At 41.3% G+C, this 21,347-nt stretch overlaps 1 protein-coding gene across 5 annotated transcripts in view; it reads right to left on the reverse strand.

Moving 5' to 3' along the window:
* ABHD2 (abhydrolase domain containing 2, acylglycerol lipase) overlaps positions 1-21,347 on the reverse strand; it is a 41,247-nt gene that overhangs the window by 16,577 nt on the left and 3,323 nt on the right. For all 5 annotated transcript variants that reach the window (XM_054836467.1, XM_054836472.1, XM_054836469.1 and 2 more), the window contains 4 exons: positions 14,512-14,598; positions 13,420-13,620; positions 3,371-3,546; positions 1,651-1,818 (listed from right to left, as the gene is read on the reverse strand). In XM_054836467.1, coding sequence (XP_054692442.1) covers positions 1,651-1,818; positions 3,371-3,546; positions 13,420-13,613 — 538 coding nt within the window. In that variant the 5' untranslated portion in view covers positions 13,614-13,620; positions 14,512-14,598. The remainder of the gene's footprint in view (positions 1-1,650; positions 1,819-3,370; positions 3,547-13,419; positions 13,621-14,511; positions 14,599-21,347) is intronic.

The raw sequence follows: 21,347 nt of genomic DNA on the forward strand, positions 1-21,347 counted from the left end.
GCTTCTGGCTGAGTAGTTCAGCAGGGCTTGGGCACTTCCTTGTGAACATTCTTAATGAGCAATTCTCTTCAAGATGACAAATGCTGCATTGCTCTAGTTTCCTCTGGAAGAAGCCAGCAGTCAAAATACTTTAGTGTTTGACCCTCATGATTTGAGGGCAGCTGGCAACAATTTCAGAAATCCCAAACTAGAATAGCAACAGGTCAAGCTTGATGTAAAGGCTGGAGGATTCAGCCAAATTTAGGCTACTTGCTCCTCAACAAATATGTCAGGAATCCAGCAAAAGCTGGAAGGACACTAGAATATTTGTATTGGATGCAAAGTAAAGCCTGCTTATGGTCTTGCTGGCACACCACTTTACAAGCAACTCTACCAAGTGATTTACTGTCATACTCAAAGGAAGTGCAAGACATTCCTTGCCCTTTCCAAGGCTATAAAAGATTCAGAAAGGTATGTCTCAAGAGATGCACTATGGTATAACTCCCTAAGGTCTAAAGCAAAACTCCATGGAAGAAAGCTCTTGACTTATCAAAAAAACAAATGCTTTAAAGAACACCAAGCTTAATTCCCAAGACATGGCAGGCTTGAAGCCATTAACAGCCTAGGACTTCAATACAAATTGAGGCACTTGGTATTCCTGAAATGTTTTCCACTGAGGAGTAGATTTAATAACTATAAAAAGCAACAAAGCATTACAGCCTATTTGCCTGCCAGGCCCAGAATCTCAAAACACAGTATTTCTATTTTGTCAATTCAACTGCTCAATATAAACATTCAAACTTAATCCAAACTTAGCAGTATCTTTCTTACTTTTAAAAAGGAAAAAGAAGGTTAATACCACTCTGCTAAACCACAACTGACTCATGACATAATATACCTATAGATGTTTGCAGTAAAGAGGGACATGAGGGCTCAAGAGAACTCAGGAACAAGCAGATCGGGTCATAGGCAAGAATACCACATTCTACCAAGATCATGTTACTCACTAGCAGGGCAGTTAAGAATAGCTGGAGTCACCCTTAACACAGTTCCAAATCCTATATTCCTTTTCATTTCTAGGTTAAGATAGATTTCCTTGTACTCAAGGTGAAAGCCCAAAATCATGGCAGTTAAGCAATACCACTTCTGTAGCTCTACCGTCATACTGTAGAACTGTTGCTGTTCCTTGACATTTGTGTTACATCCAGGGACCCATCCTCATCTGTCCCTCCTAGGATACAAGTGTACTTTCTGGATAGGCTGGTACAAACTCCTCTCATACTACATTTTATACAGCCTTAGAAGTAGTGTTTATTCTTCACAGCCAGGTTTGTTTCATATTCCACTAAACAGACATTTCAGCATCACTAAAATCATTTGAGCAGCTCTTAGTAGCCACAAGAGCTTTTTTTCAGAAGTTTTCTTTTCAAAAAACTGCCTCCTTGATTAGGAGGCATGTGTAAGAGCTGGGATAAGAGACAAGGAAAAATGAATCTCAGTATTAGCCTCCCTCCTTCCTCACATGTAAGTTCAGTCTACTTCCTAAGAAACAGTACAAAAATCATCATTCTCATTCAGACACGGCAGTTGTGTTATGCTGAAGGAGGCTGCTCAAGCCCTAGAAATTCCACAAGCTTGAAATTAAGTCGCCACATGCCATAAAGTACCTACCATATGTGAACATCCGTGCAGAAGTGAGCTCAATATTTGGTAAGGCTCCCAAGTGATTCAGGACAGCACATCTGTACCCATTTTTTTGGGCATAGTCAACAAAAGTGCGGATATACTGCTTTTCACTGTGGTTAGCAATCCCAGGGCAGATTACCATTGTGACATCCTCTGTGCACAGAAAGAGAGGGAAGTTAAGTAAATGTCACCTCATGCAAATTAAGATATTCAGAAGGTTTCCATTTCAAACTCGTGGGAAACCATCTACCAGAAACAAGCTAAAAATCCTACTACTCTGCCAAAAATCCAGTACGGGACAGGAGACTAGTGGCTCTAGTGCTACAGATGTAAAAAAGTAATTCATGATACAGGAGATGAACAGTATCATAACTTCAGGGAAAGCTGTCCAAACAGTTCCACAGGCACTGCCTAAAGACCAAGAGTAAATTCATCCCTTTGAAGGACATTTTTGACATTATACATGTGCTGCCTTCTAACAGCCTGTTGTGACTGCTAAGTGTGTGGAAGCTCTGGAGCCCACTCCTTGTTCATGCACCAAGTAGACGGGCTACACTGCTTTTCTCTTGTTTCCCTTCCAGAGCTGCGAGAAACACAGATGTTCAAAATGAAGCTTTGCTAAGCACAGACATTCTGATCAGCTGACAGTAGCCATCATCTGCTTTGTAGCTAATCTAATGATATTAGATCTGCTGACACTGTTCACTAGTTTAACAAGATACTATTTCATCAACTAAGAAAGTAATTGTTGTAATTCAAGTAGCACAGTAAATTACATTCAGGATTAGCATATGCACTTCAAATTAGCTGTAAGACTCTTTGCACTTATATGCAAAGCTCCAACACTTAGCAGCTCTAGCCACTGAATTTTTGCCTCATTAGAAAAGCACTGCTCAGATTCTCTTCAGTGATAAAGATAACGAACAGTTCTGATGCAGCATTATACCATGAGGATCTCAACACTGACAGAAGAACTCTGCTTTTTCTGAAGGCCAAATGGGAGTCATGGGCTTACAATGAAGTCAGCTACTGCAGTGGTAAATTGTGTTTCTGAAGTCAGCTACAATAACTCAGTTTTAAGTGTTGCTGTTACTACCAGTAACTGAATTTGAAAGCTGACATTCACTCTGAACATACATAATGTTGTAAAGAATCACCATGATTTTCTACTTTTTCATGGAGTTCTCTTCATGTCTGGACTCCTTCATATCCTGTGCACATGAAGTTTGTTGTCATGCAGATCTTGAAATACCTATTGTTAGTAAAGACTACCAAAAATCTGTTTCTAATGGGGAGATAAAGTCTAGCTTCTTTTCCATACACGCCAGGCTATGAAGAACCTCATGCAGCTAGCCTCTGTTCAGGCAAAGGGCATGCCAAACAAGACTTATCACCAAATCCTCTTTGTCAGCCTCTCACTTGAGGCACAGGTTATGGAACATTTATTTTGTTCATTAACTCCCCACCTCTTGCCACAAACAGTTAATTAGTCTAGTAGGGTCTCTCCTGCTGCCTGAGATACAGGTATTCAACAAGATGGCCTCATAGCCTCCACACATTGGTCAGTACTGCTTCGCAACCTCCCTCCGTCACCGGAATTATCATCTATCCTTTCCGCTAAATCAAGTGGCAGTGTCCTCATCTATCCCCCAGGGCACAGAATCAAGGTTAGCAGCGCTATGCAGCCAGCAGCTGTTTGACTGACCTCCAATGCAGTGCTCTGACTGCGGCTCAAAGAGATCAAAGGTGGCTGTTGCTCCATCTGGCATCGTGAGGTACTTGCGAAGTCCATACGGATGCGGTGATCTCACTCTCCCCATTTTTCCGTAAAGAGCAGTCTGGATATGTCCGCTCTTTCCCCAAATCAGAGGTGGAATGTACCTGAAAGAGGCAGTAACTTAATTGCTTATCCCTGCTGTGTTAATGAGCCTTTGAGAACAGATAAGCACTCCCATAACAAATCTCCCCCTCACTACCAAATATAGTAACAAATATGAAATTGTTTTTGCTTGACTGAACTGGCAGCACTGATCTTTGCAGCCTCACACAAGAAGAGACACTGATACGCTCTCAAAGCTGAGAAATCAGCACTGATAGCAGCAGCAGAAGCCAAAATCCAGACATTCCTCTATATTGAAGCGTTACATGCACAAATGCTTCTCAAATACACAGAGGCCTTGTGCCTCAGTGAGATTGGGACAGCATGTTGCTAGCCAACCAAACTGACCTCCAAAACCTGTAAAATGTTGTAAATCTGTTTTAACTGAAACACTGAAGCCTGCTGGGTTGGGCCACATGACCTTGCATAAGCACTTGACTGTACAAGCCAATGGCAGAAACAACAGGATTGATAACCAAGTCTTAGAGCTCTGTCTTCTAGAACTTGCTGGTTGGGATGATTTTACACAGAAATGCTTTCCTCAGTTAAATGAGGGCACAATACGGGGGGGATTTTGCCTCTCAGAGTTAGGTAAAGCTAGGAGAGTTTTAAAAGGACCTGTCAGAATTGGCCAACCAAGTTCCACTGAATAGTAAATCCCTTTCAACATGAGGGGGGACTCTACCAATTACATTTATTTATCAAGGGCATATTAAAGCTAGATGACAAAGCAGATTGTTTTTTCCTGGCCCTCAAAAAAAAGACATAGGGGAAACACAGCTATTAGCTGGAAGGGGTCAAAGGCTTAGTTATCAGTTTTGTTAAAGTAGAGCTGCAAGTGGTTTAACAGGAGACATACTGTTGCCCATGTGGTGGTGGCGGCGGGGCAGTCACCAGGCCACTCTGCAAAGCACAGACTAAGCCGATGCCTTGAAAAAGATAGTGACATCAGTTCTCAACAGGAAAGCATGAATGATTTATTGTTTAGGAGAATAGCAGTCTCAGGGGACATGCTTCCAATTAAGGAGCTGTGGTTGCTGCTACACAGCAGAGTATCCAGAAGAAGCTTGAGAGCTGCTGCTACCACCTTGGATCCTGAGAGATTAGCAACTCCCTCCCCATTTTGTTTTTTTTGTTTTTTTTTTTTTTTTGAGGGGGCTTCTGCAATTATTCCCTTCAGCTTCTTGAGACCACATAGAGCAGAGAGCCTGTTCTTTCATGCTTTCTTCTGTTCACAGAAAACCAGGCAACTCAGGGCTCAGAGTTACCACTTACGCACATAATCCACTAGAATGCGACAGAAGCTTTGCCTCTTTTATACTTTGACCACTACCTACTCACATAGCTGGACCTTCTTCCCCATGACAGCTCTTGGGTTGTATCCACAACTCCCTGTTTCCCCTACACACCCCTCAAAAAAAAAAAAAAAGATGACTTTCTATTAAATAAGAACTATCTAGGCTTTTTTAACAAGACAAGAGCAGCAGTACACCCTTTCTCCGTGTTCCCTTCTCTCATCCATGAGGGAGACTTCTTACAGTCAATGCAACACAGCAGTTCATTGTCGTTTCACTCAGTTTTTGCAAGTGCACTTCCCAAAGAGACCCAAAATAAATTCCTGTAAAAGTAGATACCACTTCAATAAAAGCTACAAAAGCTGCCAGCTGATGCTTGTAACCTTCTAATTTAGCCCTCAGTGCATCCTGGATTCTATCACTCAACTATAAAGCCTGTTAAAAAAGTCTACGTGAGGCTAGTACCACTACCTGTCTTTTATCAGTCCAGCATACGCACTGCAGGTGGGTCTTGCCAGGCACAATTTGCGGCACACCAGCCGTGCAGAGGTTCCCAGCAATGATGGGGACTGTACAAGCTCATCCTCTGCAATTGCTGGTAGAGATGGAAAGTAGTCAGTGGATACACACTCATGATTCAAAGCAGATATCCATCGGGATAATGCAATCAACGTAAACAAGGCTGCACAAAAAGAACTACAGATGGTTCTGCTCAAGTCACAGCTCACTGCAGAGGGTTTTGAACAGCCAGATAGAAGATACTGTTCTTCTAGCATAAGAAAAAGCAGCTGGCTTCACCTCCAGTCATTGACTTTATGACCAGTTTAGGTCAGTAGCCATACCCCACACTCGACAGTGCTTGACTGGCTTTGTGTCTTCTTTCACAGAAGTCCTTTGCAGATGGGTTTTGCTAGCAGCTTTTTGGAGGAGACCTGTCAAATACAACCTACAAAAAAAATTTTTCAACTCTTTTAGAAGAGACTCAGACGTCAACTGTGTTGCATGGTTTCTAATCTTAGGTTAAGCAAATGCATTGGAAAGTTTTGGTGATTCTACCTCTATATAGTGCTTTTCAAATCAAAGATTATCTCAGGTAAAACCCAAAGTCTTATGCCACAGGGCTAACAGGAAAGCAGTTTCTCCAGCTACAGCAGCTAAGCTATACAGCTGTGACTGTTTACTGCTACCACCTTGATAAAAAAAAAAATCTCTGCAAGCACCAATGCCTTCCTCACATTCATCTACAGTTCAGTTTCCAGCTATAAGTTACAGTCATCCAGTGGAATAGATGCAGCAGCACATACCACAGGATGTGGTTAGAGAGGAAATTACAAGAGTCTTCAAAGCCTCACCACTACTGAAGACAAATGGCTTCAAGCATACTGCTTATCAAGAGTGTACTACTTACCACAGCCTGCCTTGTCAGGTCACAGCTGGTTTCTTTGGGGGAAAAGAAACCCCAAACCTACCTTCAAATAACCTGACTGGAAGTCACCTGAAGCACTGATCTTCAGTAAATCAAACCTTTATGTTGCTTTTATGTAGCCAAACAGCACACATGGTTTCACCAATATGTTCTTTGTTAAAGGAAAGACTAAAACCATGGCAGGAATCCCTGTAACTCCACCCATAATAGACAAATGCTACCTGTAGGTTGCACGTTTCCATCTGAAAGCTAAAACTGTGTCAAGTCCGATGGACAAAGGTGCAGTCACTGCTTGCTCCCTTCAGAGTGCACAAGTCAGTGTTTCTGAGCATCCTATGGACCAAGTAAAGTGCTCAGCTTATCTTTTATACTAACTCCAGCCAGTTGTTTAAGCATCACACTGTCTGCGGCAAAGATGTGCTAGCATTAGTCACTCTGCATGTAACTGCACTCTTCTAGATAAATATTCAAAGGTCAAGTTCCAGCATGAGTAATGTGCATAGGACAGTACTCTGATGCAGAGATTTGTTACTCCCACTTAGTTGTACTCAAGCATGTTAAGTATTTTTCTGCAGTTTGCACTTAAAAATAAAGCAGTTAACTAGCTGCTGCTCTAACACTTGCATGTATTTCAGAGCTTTCTCACCTATCTCTCTTTTCCTACTGCCCCTCAGCCTTTAAGCAATAAACTTATGGTGAGACAGATAGCCTAAAATCCCTTAAGTATCCAGGCTCCAGGAGACTGAATATCACAAGACTTCAACAGGGAAGGGGAAAGAAGTTGCCCAGATTGTATAGATCTTGCATAATCAGTGAAAAACTAAAACAAATTAAAACTCACATTACCAGATTGATGCTAAAGCAATAAGCTATTAAAAATATTACACTTTCTTTTACCAAGACAAGTTGCCAATCTAACCTACTACAAAAGCCTGTAAAGCCTTGACTGTAACATAGTGATGCCTCTGTATCATTGCATTCCAGTAAAAGCTGTCCTCAGCTGAGGGACAAGTTTGACTTTGTAAAGCATCCTTATAATCTATAGCAGAATCAGGCATATGATCTGTCTATCAGACTATTTTTGTTGACCCTCCATTTTGGCAATGGACAAATCTGGTTTTGAAAGTGACTTGTATCTACATCTTTCAGTGATAGAAAGTCTACAAGAACTTCCAAGACCAAGTACTGAGCATAATAGTCCAAGGAGGATTGAAGGACAAGACATCTTTTTATCCAGGATTTGTGTGGACTTTCAGCTTGCTTTTACTAAAACCATTCAAAGAAGAGAGCATATAAAGAACTCTTCAGTTATGAAGGCACATGATACCACACTGGTGAGGGGAAAAAAGCTTGCCAGGAATTGTGCAAGAGTCTTTACTCTCTGAAAGTGCAGATCAGATAACAGGCTTAAATAAAATTTAGCTTATGTGAAAAGCCATTCCAGAGACATTTTCATACTCAACCCAGCTGAAAAAACCTAACTATCCAGTGCCAATAGCAATAGCTAGCACAGATTGTTTTGTAGTGAAGCCAACATTCCTCATGGCAAACAGCTGAAAAAGATGCTCCTCTGAAACAATCATACTGTAGGCAGAAGAGCATGTACTCAGGGTATTTTTCTTATGGCTTACCTTAGCAAAACAAGTTCGGCAGGGTGTGACACACGGAAACACAAGCTAGATATCATGCAGGCTGAGCAACTAAGTATTCAGTTCAAGGAACATTCAATCATTACTCTTTAGATTTTATGCTAAAGCTATCACTACTGCTAAATTTAACCCTGTCTTCCAAACAAGGGTCCCTGACTCATAAAAGCAGGTGGCTTCCCTCCGGCACTGATACTAAGTAAAAACAGGGAAAGTGTTCAAGGACATGACAGACTTCAACTTCTCTATAACACCTGCTATAAACCAAAGCGGTTTTGAAAAGCAGTGTACTGTAGAGATTATCCCAGCACAACAAATTTCACTGTATGAGATTATTCACTACGCATTCCTCAGTGTGCCCTGTTCCAGCAAAGCTGCTCACAGATGTACGAGAGCCCAGGCACAGACACCATGTCTATAAGCAGCATTTCCACTGTTCTGCAATAGCAGTTTACAGATGACGAGCTGAGCGGTGAGCAGCAGTCAGGAAGACTTCTTGCCAAAGAGGTATATGCATGCCCACGCAAGCACAAGGATGATGTGCCACAATAGCACAGACAAGCAAGTACTGATAACACAGAGATCCAAAGGCAAAGTTGTGTTGTACTGGGAAAAAAAAAAATCTGTTTCTGTGAAATAAAAATGTCTTCCCAGTTTGCTCCAGACCCACAGGCTTTTAACTGACTCCTTTTCCTGTTTTGGTTTGGTCAGTTGCAAAAGATATCAGGCATTCTGAGTAAAGACAAATATTTGAGGTAGTTAGTTATGGCTGCCAGTGGCCAGTCCTACAACTTCCAGTAACAGGGTTTTGCAACAGAAGGCAGACAGGAGAACAGATCTGGGGATGCCAGTTATTTATTATGGAAGCTGAGTTATATGGCACAAGAAGTACAGAGTTCAGTCTTAACTGGCTAAGTGAATTCACAGCCAGTTATACAAGTCTGCTCACAAATGTTAATGTTTTAGCTCCAAAAGCTGCTTTTCAGCTGTGCAGCCCCACATCTTGATAGGTGGCTGTCTACAACAGTGCCTGAGAGCAAAAGAATTCTTAGGTGTTTCACAAACATTCTCCTAGCATTTTAATGTTAAAAACAATTCCAACACATGATTGTAGATTAAGTTTTAGTGGCTCTCAGGCAGCAGATTATTATTTTAGAGCACATACATCACCCAGTATGCAGGAATTTAGAAAAGCAGCAGCTGTATAAGCAGCTCACACAAAGCACATAAAAACTGTGCTATTTTTATTAGCAAGCATCAGCATTCAGGTCCTTAAAGATCTGAAATGGAACTTCAGCAACAGGCTTATTTCTGGAGCATTACTTCATTTCATCTGAGGAGATTAACACTTTAAACACTAACTCTTACATCAGCTTTGATGTGCTGTAGTACATTGGATACTGACAGCAAGAAAGCAGAGCCTACAATTTGTCCATGTCAGGGGATGCCCTGAGAACTGCCACCTGCATTATAACAGGCAACAGGTTATTCTTTTTCCCTTTTACAGGGCAGTTTTGAGGTATTTAAAGGACGCTTTATAAATCAAACCTTATTTGAACCTTGTCCTTTATTTGATGCTAGGGAATGCAATTCGAATTCCAGTCAAGAAAGCTCATCTAAAAAGTCTGCAGGGTTCAACCCCCATCTCCCCCAAACACGTAAAAAGCAGCTTTTTCTGCATCAGCTCAGCCAGAGCATTCAATGTGAAGACGACACAGCAAATATGTAATAGCAAAATGTGAAAGCCACTTACAAAGCTTTCTGAAAAAGAAACTAACAGAAGTGGAGAAGAAGGGTTTGCTGCCCATAGAAAACGTGTGAAGTCAGAACTATTTAAAAGTACAGACTGGCCTCCTCGGTTAAACCACTTCCTTCCCAATTTAGGAAGCTTTTATTTAGTAAAGTGCCCATCACATCCCTCCTCAACCTTCAGTGACTACAAGAAGTATTCTAGTCAGAACAGGGCACAAGTATTACAGCACATCTTCCTTGCTGATGAGAGCTGGAGAACAAGGCTGCTGCCAGTGCCACAGCAGAACACCTAGCAAGGACTCGGACACCCTGAAGCTGCTTCTCTCCCCAAGGTCAATGCTTCAACTTAACAACAAGGAGCTGCCATTCTGCTCTACCTCTCAATGTGTTCACCTGCCAAAGCTTCAGGAGCAACACTGTTTTTCTAGCTTATTATTCTCCTGGAAGTGATCCTCCCAGGGTAAAACACTAAGGAGTTGACAGGAATCAAATATTGTTTGCTATTAGATGGAGGAAAAGAACATTGAAAAGCTTGAAGCCGGCTTTTCTGACTACTTGTCTCCTTGCATCTAGGAGGAGAACAATGACAGTGGAAGAGAGTCTTCTGGTACCAGGCAGTGTGCTTATCCAATATAGGTTACTGTGCAAACAAAGGATAAGAAGGATCTAGGCTGGATCTTTGACAGCGTTTACTAACAGGCTTGACAGTCATTTGCCTCAATCTTTGAGAAGCTTGCCTTTATTAATGATAAAAGCGTGCAGACAGCACAGATAATTATTTTCAATAAGGATGACACTTGTGCCATGACTCTACAGTAATAAAGATATACGCATGCACTTGATGGCAGAAGAAATTAGGAACGGCCAACAAAAATCTCCAGCCCAGTACAGCAAGCACTGGCCAAATCTGTCTTCGTGAATCAAAGAGCCAATGCTGCATTTCTACAGGAATAAGAGCAGATGGCAGACTTTCTGTACTGATTTCAAAAAGCAGACAGCTGCAGCCAGAGGTCAGTCCCAAGTGCTTGAGGGCACCAATAGCTGTGCTGATTTGCAAAAGCTTCCATGCAAGCAAGTTCTTTGAATGAAGAAAGGTCTGATTATGCTGCTCCACTTGGTAAGCCAAAGTACAGAGGTGGACGGGGTAGAAGGGAAATAGAGAGATAAGAAAACACGAGCTCTATTGCTTACCAGTGCTTGATCGATATGTAGAAAGCTTCTAGCAATTTGGAGAATTGTAAAAAGCAGTATTAACATCTGCAAGTACCAAGTACCTGGCATGCAGCCTTCTCAGGCAGTTTTACTACCCAAAGATCTTAAATTATTCATCCACCACCAGTTGGCTTACTGAACAACACTATGGTTACAATGTATTGAATAAGTCCATTGGTGAGGATGATGCCATGAAGAGGAAATAAAATCCAAAAGTGTTTTTCCAAGCATTTTTAATAGCTGCACAGATAGAATAACTTTGCTTATTTCTGCTTTCTCCCTGCTACCGTTTGGTTTTTTTCCCCAGCAATATCCTCACTCAAGCACAAGGGAGCTGAACAAACCAGGTCTGAAAGCCAGTTCACAGCTGTACAGAAGAATTGGTCTTGTAACAGATTTTACAACAAACACAATACTGATATCACAGAAGGGATAGCTAGGCTACTTATTTTGCTTTCATGGTATAATTTGAAAAGAGCTGCTTAATCAGCTTTCCTAACACTCTGAATAATTAGCAAGTAATCAAAGTCTTACAAGATTTTTTCAGTGGAGTATGGCACAAGCTATTTTCACATAGCTTTTTGCTCATTAGTCCTACAAACTGTTTCATGCATAATTGCAGAAATTTAAATATATTTGTTCCCCTTTAGTCTCTAGGTGACTTTCATGCCTAGAGACAGGATTTCTTTAAATTTCTGTATTGAAAAGTCTGTGATCACTAGAATAGCAAAAATCACATATACATCATCTTACAGAGTTGTCTTTTCTGCAAACCCTTTCAATCCCCAGCAGCAATTTATTCCTGTCTCCCCTAACACAGGTATACAGGTAACAAAACTGAACCACCACCTATTGACACATTTTGTTCTAGTTTGTTTCCTGGGTTCACACAAGCCTTTGAAGCAATGTTCCACCCAAGAACCATGTGTTGGAAATCACCACTACAGTTTTCAGAGAAGTTAGCAAGCCTGAGCGCAGCTGATCCAGAGAAAGCAAACAACCCTAGATTGCACACTATTAACACAACACCAGGATTCTGCAAGCTCTTCACTCCTGCAGTTAATGCACAACAGATGTACTGCAATTTTTAGACATGTTCTGCATTTTCACTCCTTTGGGAATGCTTTGTTCTCCAACCGAAAAATCAAAACCGTGGCTTAATACAGTAGTGCTAGGAGCCTGTACCATAAGAAGAGCTGAAATAAGAGTAAAAACAGACTCTGAATTAGCTTACAGTCTGTTTCCAAAAATTAGCCTGATACTAATATGCCTTCAAGACTGGTAATCACCACAACTTCATGCTCGCTCTTTCAGTGATGAGGGACACGTCAATCTGGAGTGCCAGCATTGAGATAACAAGTGTCTAAGATACACTAAGGAGATTCTAGTTACTTCGTATTTTTTAGGGAAGCAACTGCTTTGCAGTTAAGGCACTAGACATAACCAAGCATCCAATTTCAGTGCTCAGCTTCACCACACACGTTACTGCCAAACTCAGAGTGCATCAGGGAACCCGTTTTGGGCTCCAAGGTAAAATGGATAATGCTTTGTTTCATCTAAGTTTACAGATCCTATGGCCTAAGATCTTACACCTTATGTAATCAAGGCACCTAACACAGCACTGCTAAAAGCCTCTCATCTCCCCTAGAATGCCTATCATTAAGTCAGCTTGACTTCTGAGATCCAAAAGGAAGGTTCACACAGCTGCACTCAGCACTTACTAGATAATTGATGTATTTAGGGCTTCTAAATAGGGCTTGCAAGTTTTCAAAGTGATTGCAGAAGAGAAATACAGTAATCAAAGTCCTTGTCCTTCCAAACCCTCATGAAATTGTAGTAAATGCTTCATATTATTGGTAAAGGTAAGGGCAGCTGCACTGATTCTAGAGGTCCTAGAATGGAAGGTCAAGGATCAGCCTGCTCAAATTCAAACTGACCTTATGTCGACTGTGTAAGTGGATTGAACAGGCTTAGAGCTGGCCAGTATGTCATTACTTTATTAATCTAGTTATGATGATGTGTTCTACCCAGTAATAGATTTCATTAGTCTTCAATCGACTTAAGGCACTTCAAATAAGAGTAGGCACTTTAAAACTAATAGCCATCTCTGTGTTCATTGTAAGTACATGGACACACCATGAAAGTGTTTCCTTCCTGCAAGCTCTGACAGATTTCTTCCCTAACAGAGAGTACATGAACAGGAACAAGTGCTGATTGCATCCATCCCTCCCCCATTTCCACAGACAGTGGGCTATATAGTGCTGGTATAGTACAACATCAGCATACAGCTACCATACAGGGGGGCAGGGGTGACTTTTTCAACACATCCATGGAGAACCTTACACAATAAGGCTTGGTCCTAAATCCATATACCTGGGATACCAACAATAATGAAATGCTTGACTTGATCTGGTTTATTTTATCAAGAGGATACCATGACATTCATTTGCACCCAGGTTTGAGAAACACACTAGGCAGAAGAACAGTTAAGTGCAGGTCTTCTCCCTGTTACACAAGTCAACATGGAAAAAATATACTACTTACTCTTTGGTCAAAAGTGGGCAGGATTTGAGTAGAAAGCGGGCCAAAGCAGAGTCCTGGTAAATGAGTTCAGGAGGGGCAGTTGGGCTTTTTAAATTCAAGCAGCGAACAATAACATACAGAACAGCAGCAACTGCAGCTAGCTTCACCCCATCAAACACCGCCGGCAGCTCAGGGGTTTCCAACATTGCACTCATTTTGAGTCTGAGATAAAAAACAATATTAAAGCTTTTTGCAATATACTGTTGAATATGGATATCAATTGTGATGTTAAATAAGACTGTGCTAAGTTTGTCCATTACTACATTGCTACAAAAATCTTAGCATAGCAACCCAGACTAGCAACTTTTAAGATGAAAGGAAGTTTATTTTGTACTGCTCTTAACACCCTGACCACCACAAGAAATAGAAACTGGATGATCAGTTGGGAAGGAGATTTATTCCTAATCAGTGCCGCACTACAATTGCGACAGTGTCTCAGGTGTCAAACCCTACAGTCCGCAGCCAGTCAATACTTTGAGGATCTTGGCCAAGACTCTCCGGCTCAAATAGCAGCTGACTGAAAATCCAGGCAATTAAGGCACATCAGCAGCTTTACATGTGTGTTTCTTCCAGGAAGCTTAATTTTCTTAAGAAAACAGCGACCTGCAGAGGGGTGTACAAGCCAGGCTCAAAAAGGAGAACTTGAAAGAACTACTGTATTAGCTCCTCAGCCTGAATTTTGCAACTCCATGAGAATACTAGTACTAACTCCTGCCTGTATTTAAGGCAGTCACTTTATGTACCAGTGAGTTCAGCATTTTTTAATTTACTGTAGTTCTGCAGCTGAAGAAGGATTAGATTAATATCTAGTCTTTCAAGGGCTTCAGAGTAAAGGGAGCAGGGCAGGGGAGAGAATTAAAACCCCACAATATAACAATATCCTTCCAGCTTGAAATCAAGTTCTTAAACTGATCCAGTTTCTTTTGAAGTTCAAATAGCTGGGTGCAGTTATTAACAGGGACATTTCATTCATGTTGAAAGGGCAGGTTTTTCCCCGAGTCCTTCCTCAGCCACATAGGCAACCCAAGTAAGATAGCAACTGACAAGTCTTACCAACGTCACTTTTTCTTCAAACCAGAAATAACTGCCAGTCCTCAGTAGAATTGCAACCGTCTGGATCCACGTACTACCCGAGTTACCCTGTGAAGAGAGGAAAAGAAAACTGCTTATGACTGATCAGGTTGCATCACTCAGCTGGAAGGGAAGAACACGAGTTTATAAAGAGGTCCCATCACAGACATTGCAAGTGATTTGTGTAGTCAGTCTTAACTGCTCCAACTCCGATCCATCTGCATCAGACCTCTTGCCTATGGACAGATTTCAGTCTAGATCAGTTGCCTTCAGCTTATTAATTCACTTGCAGTATGCAAATACACGTTCATGAGCATAGACAGTTGCAATAATGAAAACCAGTACAACTTCTGGAAGTTCATAGCTTGGCTTTCCTCTGAAGACCACAGAATCGCCATCTTCGCAAGACAGTGACATTGTCCCCAGTTACAAAAGCTACCCAAATCCCTTCATATTTAAAAGACTGGAAGTAACAGGCTACTGTTTTGTCAACTTTGTGCAGTATCTACACTGTTATTGAAGCCTGAAGCCAGCCTGAAAAGTTCTCTGCTACTTTTATTCAGGCTTAGCAAGGCAGCTCACTCCTACACATGGAAGCTTGTAAACAGTCTCTGTTTGTTCCCACACTTGCTTTTTTGAGAAGTTACAACATATCACACTAACAAGATGGTGAGAGCCACCAGAAGGCTCAGACACAGCCACCTAATCAGCACTAGTGCACACACACCAAGGCTTGTTACAAGAACTTGATGATGCCAATAAAAGAGAGAGGTCTTTCAGCCTGTAACTGTAAAAATGTAAGTGACATTTACAATTAGAACTGGATTCCCTATAGGCACAACAAACCAATGGGGAATCAGAGCTTCAAGTAAAAAGCTCCAGAACTGTCTGCTCTCTGCCACAGCTACTGCTTCCAACTTGGAAAATACACCAACAGGACAGGCCATACTATAGACTTAGTCTTCTTCCTAGCTGAAAGACAAAACCTCAGAAGTACTTTCTGTATTCAGTGCAGGTACACCAAAATCCACTGGAAGAAAACAAGTCTGACATCAGCTATTGATTAATGGTGTTCTGGAAAGCTGCAAGTCTCTGCCACCATAACCATCTGTGTTGCAGGAGAACAGAGGGTGAGGAAAGCAGGAGACATTTAATATTGGACAGCCCTGAAGCTTTTATTTTCCAATTCTGAGCTTCACAGTAGAAGGGAGAGAGGAGTGGGCTACAAAAAACCCACATTTATTCTTCTAATCAGAAGATTACATTGGCATCATGCATCCCAATAAAGAGTTTGAGTACAATGTTCAGCTATAGTATGTTACCTCACTTCCATACTCAGTAGACTTTCACCAATACTACTGTCAGCTGTGTAGGGGACAACAGGCAAACTACAGCAATGGCTTCTCCAGGGAAGGTACAATCAGCAGAAGAGTGGATTGGGTTCCTGAGTGATCACTGACTCAAGGACAACCAGGTGCCTGGGCAAGTCTTCCCCAGCTAAAACTCCAAGAAGTTCTGTTGGCATCTTCCCTTCATTGTTTTATTTGGAAAATTAATAGGGACACTGATACAAAAGTTAACCAAGACCTTCCTGCCACCTGGATTTTAAGTTAGTTTACTCTTTACAGCTTTCACAGCATTAGTGAATTTGTTAAAAATAAAACTGTGCATGATTAGTCATTAGCGTTTTGTACTAGTGACTCAGTATAACTGATCCAACTAAGCTATGTCTCCGAGTCTCCTCTCCCACATAATCCTCAGATTACAAACATACCACATCTTTTTGTCACTTCTGTATGAAGTTTTTGCCTGTTACCTTCAAAAAAGTATACTAGTTTGGAGTTTCTTTCAGAAAAATCAGCTGTTGGTAGGCAGGATTATGCTTTGACACTTGTGAACTAGTATTTTTCCCTTTTAGATAGTCTAAATACACATTCACTGAACATACATCTCAAACATGTGTTATAGGTTCATGTATTCGTCAGGATCTTTACCCAAAAACCTCAGATCAGTCTGTGTACAGCTAACAAAGTTAGCACTGTTGTTGCAGTTGCACAGCAGTCTGCAGTGATTAACTAAGCAACAAATCTAGTCCAAGACTACTAGATTGGTAAACTCCACACCCTATGGATCCAGCTGTAGCACTGCAGGTACTTTGTTGAGAGTCTGGTATTTCTTAAGACCTAAACAGACTTGGCTCAGCCCCTGCAAATCTGCCCTGGCTGAGACAAGGCACTCTGCTCTAAAATTTTAAGGGTTTAGCTTACTGAAATGGATTTGAGAGCTCTGCCTCTAATCACATAGGACAAATGCCTTTTTATTTACAAGCAGGGATGAGGTCACCTTGCTTGTGTTTTGTTAAACCCTTTTTGCATTGACCCAATAAACTTGTCTGTTTATGAAAAAGGATATGTAACCACCATGTTGAGCCAGTCAAATTTTAATCTAGAATCTCCTCTAAATGGGTCAGCATTAATATAAACAGACAAACGTTTGGCAATTCACTTTTAACAGGCTAGACAAAATTAGCAAGAGGCAGTAAGTATATCATTAGAAGCAATCAAGCCTGCCTTTTCATCTATCACAGGGTTTGAGATCCATACTGCGGAAGACAAAAAAAATTGAAGCTCTCAGGGGTAAAGATGTTATTTTGAAGCACCTTAAGTGTACAATTCCTTTTTTAAAAAAAATCATTTAAGACTGACAGTCTTTTCAAGCAATATTCTTTGGGGCTGTTATGCTTTTAAGTCCCATTTATAACTGGGGACTAACTTTAAAATCAGTCACTGGAAAGCAAGTGCTGGATTTATGGAGTCTTTTAATTTGCCCTTTCATCACAGAATAAAGAGCTGAAAATCATGTTACAGAAAACACTTCAGCACTACTGTTAACAGAGTACACCTCACCTGTACAAGTAATGAGAAAAAAAGTCCATGTCTCCCCTTTCTAGACAGGCATAGAAACAAGTATCACAAAAGGCAGCAGAGCTCCAGCAAATTCCTCATGTAGCTTTTCAAAGACACTGGGCTTTGGGAAAACCATTGCCAATATATTTACTTGCACAGCAAGTGAAGTTATAACTAACAACAAATCTGAGAGTTGCACACATTTCTGTTCCAGGTTTCCTGGGTAAAGACTCTTTCAGGGACAGAAGTCACTTTACCCTGTGACTCAACAGGGCACACAGAGGATTTGGTAGCTACCGAGCATTATGACTCCTCCACCCATGCTAAAGCTAAGCCTGACTCTGCATACTGGAAAGCCAACATGAAAAAAGCAAAGACATTAAAGGAAACCACTCCCACAGGGTCCTTCCCTCAGGCCTTTTAATGAGCAACTGAAAGCCTGGCAGACTCATTTCACTGAAGCATTAGAAATGCTTTGGGCTAAAGCAAAGATACAGCTGTATGGAACTGCCCACAGACAAGAGTAAAGGCAGCCTCTTTAAAAGGGGGTCCACTAGCAAGATATTTTATACTCTGTTACATTCACTGAAGAATCTTGAAGGAAGCCCATTTCCAGGAACGGCAGTCTGATACAAAAGCCTCCTAGATGCCCTCTTACCAGTCAGCATTCTGGCTCACTAATGCTTTCAGAGCTCAGCTGGACACCAAAACATTAGAGCATACCTGGCCAACAGTGAAAGCATTTAAAAATCCCCCTTCCTATCCTGTTACAGCTTCTACCAAGTAGTGTAATATTCTCTTCTCCCCACTAAGATTCAGAAGAGCCAAAAGAGGCTCTTGTTTCTATACAGATTAAGCAGACAGACTTCATTAACTAACTTATCAGACATCTCTTGGACTGGTTTCATTTATTTGTAGTGTCTGCTTGCAGAATAAAACTCTGAAAGCAAGTCTGCTAGACAAGAGGAAAGCAAAACATGCTACTTTAAGGAGTTGTGCCTAGGTGGATTCAGATCAGAAATAATTTTTCCCCCCCACTCCTCAAAGGAGGGAGGAAGGCTGTTTTACTGAAGTTAGTTCTTTAGAAAATGTTTCCAGGAAATTATTATCAGCCAACACTAATGCCTCTCAAAACATATACCACAAAAATAGAAGTTACAGGTCTGTCACTACCAGGTAAGATATTTAGAACCACATTTAGAAGGGAAGTTTATTAAGGAAAGGGTGGAAAGTCAGAGCACTGCAAAGGTTTTTAAACAAAGCCAGGTTTTATGCCAGTATATTATTCAAATCCTTCCTCACTCCAGGAAGTGTACAGAAGTGTGTCACACTGCTGAACTTTTGATGGTTTAAATGCAGAGGAGGATGTCTAGAGACCATCCAGATGAAAACATACATAGGGAACATACACCTGGGAAAGACTCTGAAGTAGTGCATCCTCACGGGAAAGGCTGCCGGATGAAGTTTTTGTAAAGCACCGGAGGACAGTCTGAGGCCACACAAGCTACATGAGTACAGGAACCATGAAAAAACCTCAAGGTTTATTGCGCAGTCCTGTATCCTGCCTTTTACCCAGCACTTTTATATAAACGACACTTTCATTTTCATGGAAAAGTGTAAAGCCTAAACTGCTACTTTGTCTCCAAAAAATTACACAGACACAAGTATTTTTTGGCCACACCAGTACTACGCCTCATCAGCTTATGCATCACACTGCTTCTCTTGAGACTGGCACCTAACCAACCCAAGCCTACCCCATGCAGAACCTCCTATTATCTTCAGTGGTAGCTCAGAAGAGAACACGTCAGAACCAAATGCTGAGATCATCTTGATGTATCACAGTACTTCTGGCCATTTAAAATAGCCAACTAAGTCTCAGACATCAAAGCACAGAGGGTATAATCAAGAATTAGCAAAGCACTTAAGCTTAGGTTTAGATGTTGTCATAAGAGATAAAGTGCAGTCCTTGCCAGAGTCATTGGGAGTCTGGCAAAGTCCACCACAGTTTTGTTGTCAAACATCTAACAGATTTCATCTCCAAATACAGAGGGCACACTGACATGTTCCATCACAAGTATGCTTAAAAGAACATTACTTGGACAGCACATGAAAGTTCTTGATGCAAATCCCTCCAACTTGCGCCAGAGCCTGCACCCAGGCCAAGATTTGGCTAGTAGGTGAGTATACAAAGCAGCAAGTACTGTTTACACCATGTTCCAATAAGAATTTCTTGGCTGGTGTCTTCACTGGAATTTGACCTTTTCATCAGATACAATACTTGGCTCACATACTAAATTTAGAGGTACTGTGAGGTTACAGGGACAGAGTTCATAGCACGAGGCACTGTCAACACAGCCAGAAAGACAGGTGCCTTTAACTAGAGCTTTTTTTCCTTTTTTGACTTTGAAAAGTCCTACACCTTCAGAGCAGAAGCCAAGCACCTAAGAGGGCTGGGTGTATGTGCCAAGGCAGCTTGCTTAAGAAAGACTAATTCTATAGCCAACAGGGTCAAAGACTCTAGGTCTTTCACTTTCAAGAAGACTAATTTATAGTCAAATGAGCCTTGAATTTCACTTCCTTCCAGCTACAGAAACTGTTTTTGTTTCTGCACAGTATCATTTTAACCAATCAAAATGGTTCTACTCCCTGACAGGCAGCATTCTTATATTATCTAAGAAGGTTGCTATGCAGACTCCCTGTGTGTCACCTTATCTGGTTCCTGCTTGTCACAGGTGGATTGGAAAACACTGCATTAGCTTTTATTGCATATATCCGATGTACCAGATTAAACTAAGACAAGACAAGGCTCTAATGACTCTAAAGAAATCAATTAATTGCATCTTATCTTAAAGGAAAGGCCCATGCTATTTAAGCAAACATAATTATTCAATTACTGCAGAGACTTCAGACTTTGTCACACCCTAACCATTGCTGTATTGAACTATGGGGCAGAGTTTCAGCTCCTTGTAGAAGATGTCAAGCTTACTTTTAGGTACTGAGAGAGAAGAAATACTGGCTAACATCTTTCCACACTCTTACAGCATTAGCAGGTGTCACTTGCCTACCACATAACCCTGTGTCAGCAGGCAGCATTAAGCTCAAGAGAAGTGGCATAAACACACTGCAGAGAACCCAACAATCAATCCTCAGCAGTTGAGCAAACGCTACTAGCACCAAGCCACAGACAGCTAAGTGAGCTAATACAAACTGCATTACAGACTAAACCCCCTTGAAGGAGTCTGCTCTATTCCTTCACTATATTTTGAAATGCAGCATCAGACTGTTAAAGCCTCGTTTACCTTCAGACTCTAACCCTGCCATCCCCACGCTGTCATAGAGCTCAGAGGCACATATCAGAGGAGCAGCCCAAAGTCCAAGCACATCCCAGCTGTTTGCTCAGCTACAGGGTATACAGCTAAGTGGGCAGCATGCTGCACACCATACTAGATGCACACCAAACAAAGACCATTTATCACCAAAGTGCAAGTTAAAACAGCTAAGAGAACTCTATTCAAGACTAGTCTACTTGAAGCAGTCTGAAAACATCTATATCTGAACATGATCAAAAGCTGAGGTATCACTTCGAGGTCTTCAAACACCTTGCTTTTTTTTTCCCCCCTGACAAGCAGCTCTGCTCCACAGCAGTATAGAAGATTTGCAGAGTCATTCTCTCAGAGTCTGTCCATGACAGATAGAAGGCTCATGTTAGAGAAGTTTAAGTCACATAATTACATTAAAAATGAAGCAACATTTCAGGACAAGAAAACCAAATACAAAGAGACAGGACCTGACCAACATACCGCTACTACTACTGCGGAATACTCAAGTTTTATTAGAATGCTGATTAAAACAGATGTTTTGCAGCACTACAGCAGTCACCAGCAACTCAAAAGTTTGAAGAGCTACATTGCC

The sequence above is a fragment of the Grus americana genome, chromosome 10 (assembly GCF_028858705.1).
Source record: "Grus americana isolate bGruAme1 chromosome 10, bGruAme1.mat, whole genome shotgun sequence".
In the NCBI taxonomy this organism is placed as follows: domain Eukaryota; kingdom Metazoa; phylum Chordata; class Aves; order Gruiformes; family Gruidae; genus Grus; species Grus americana.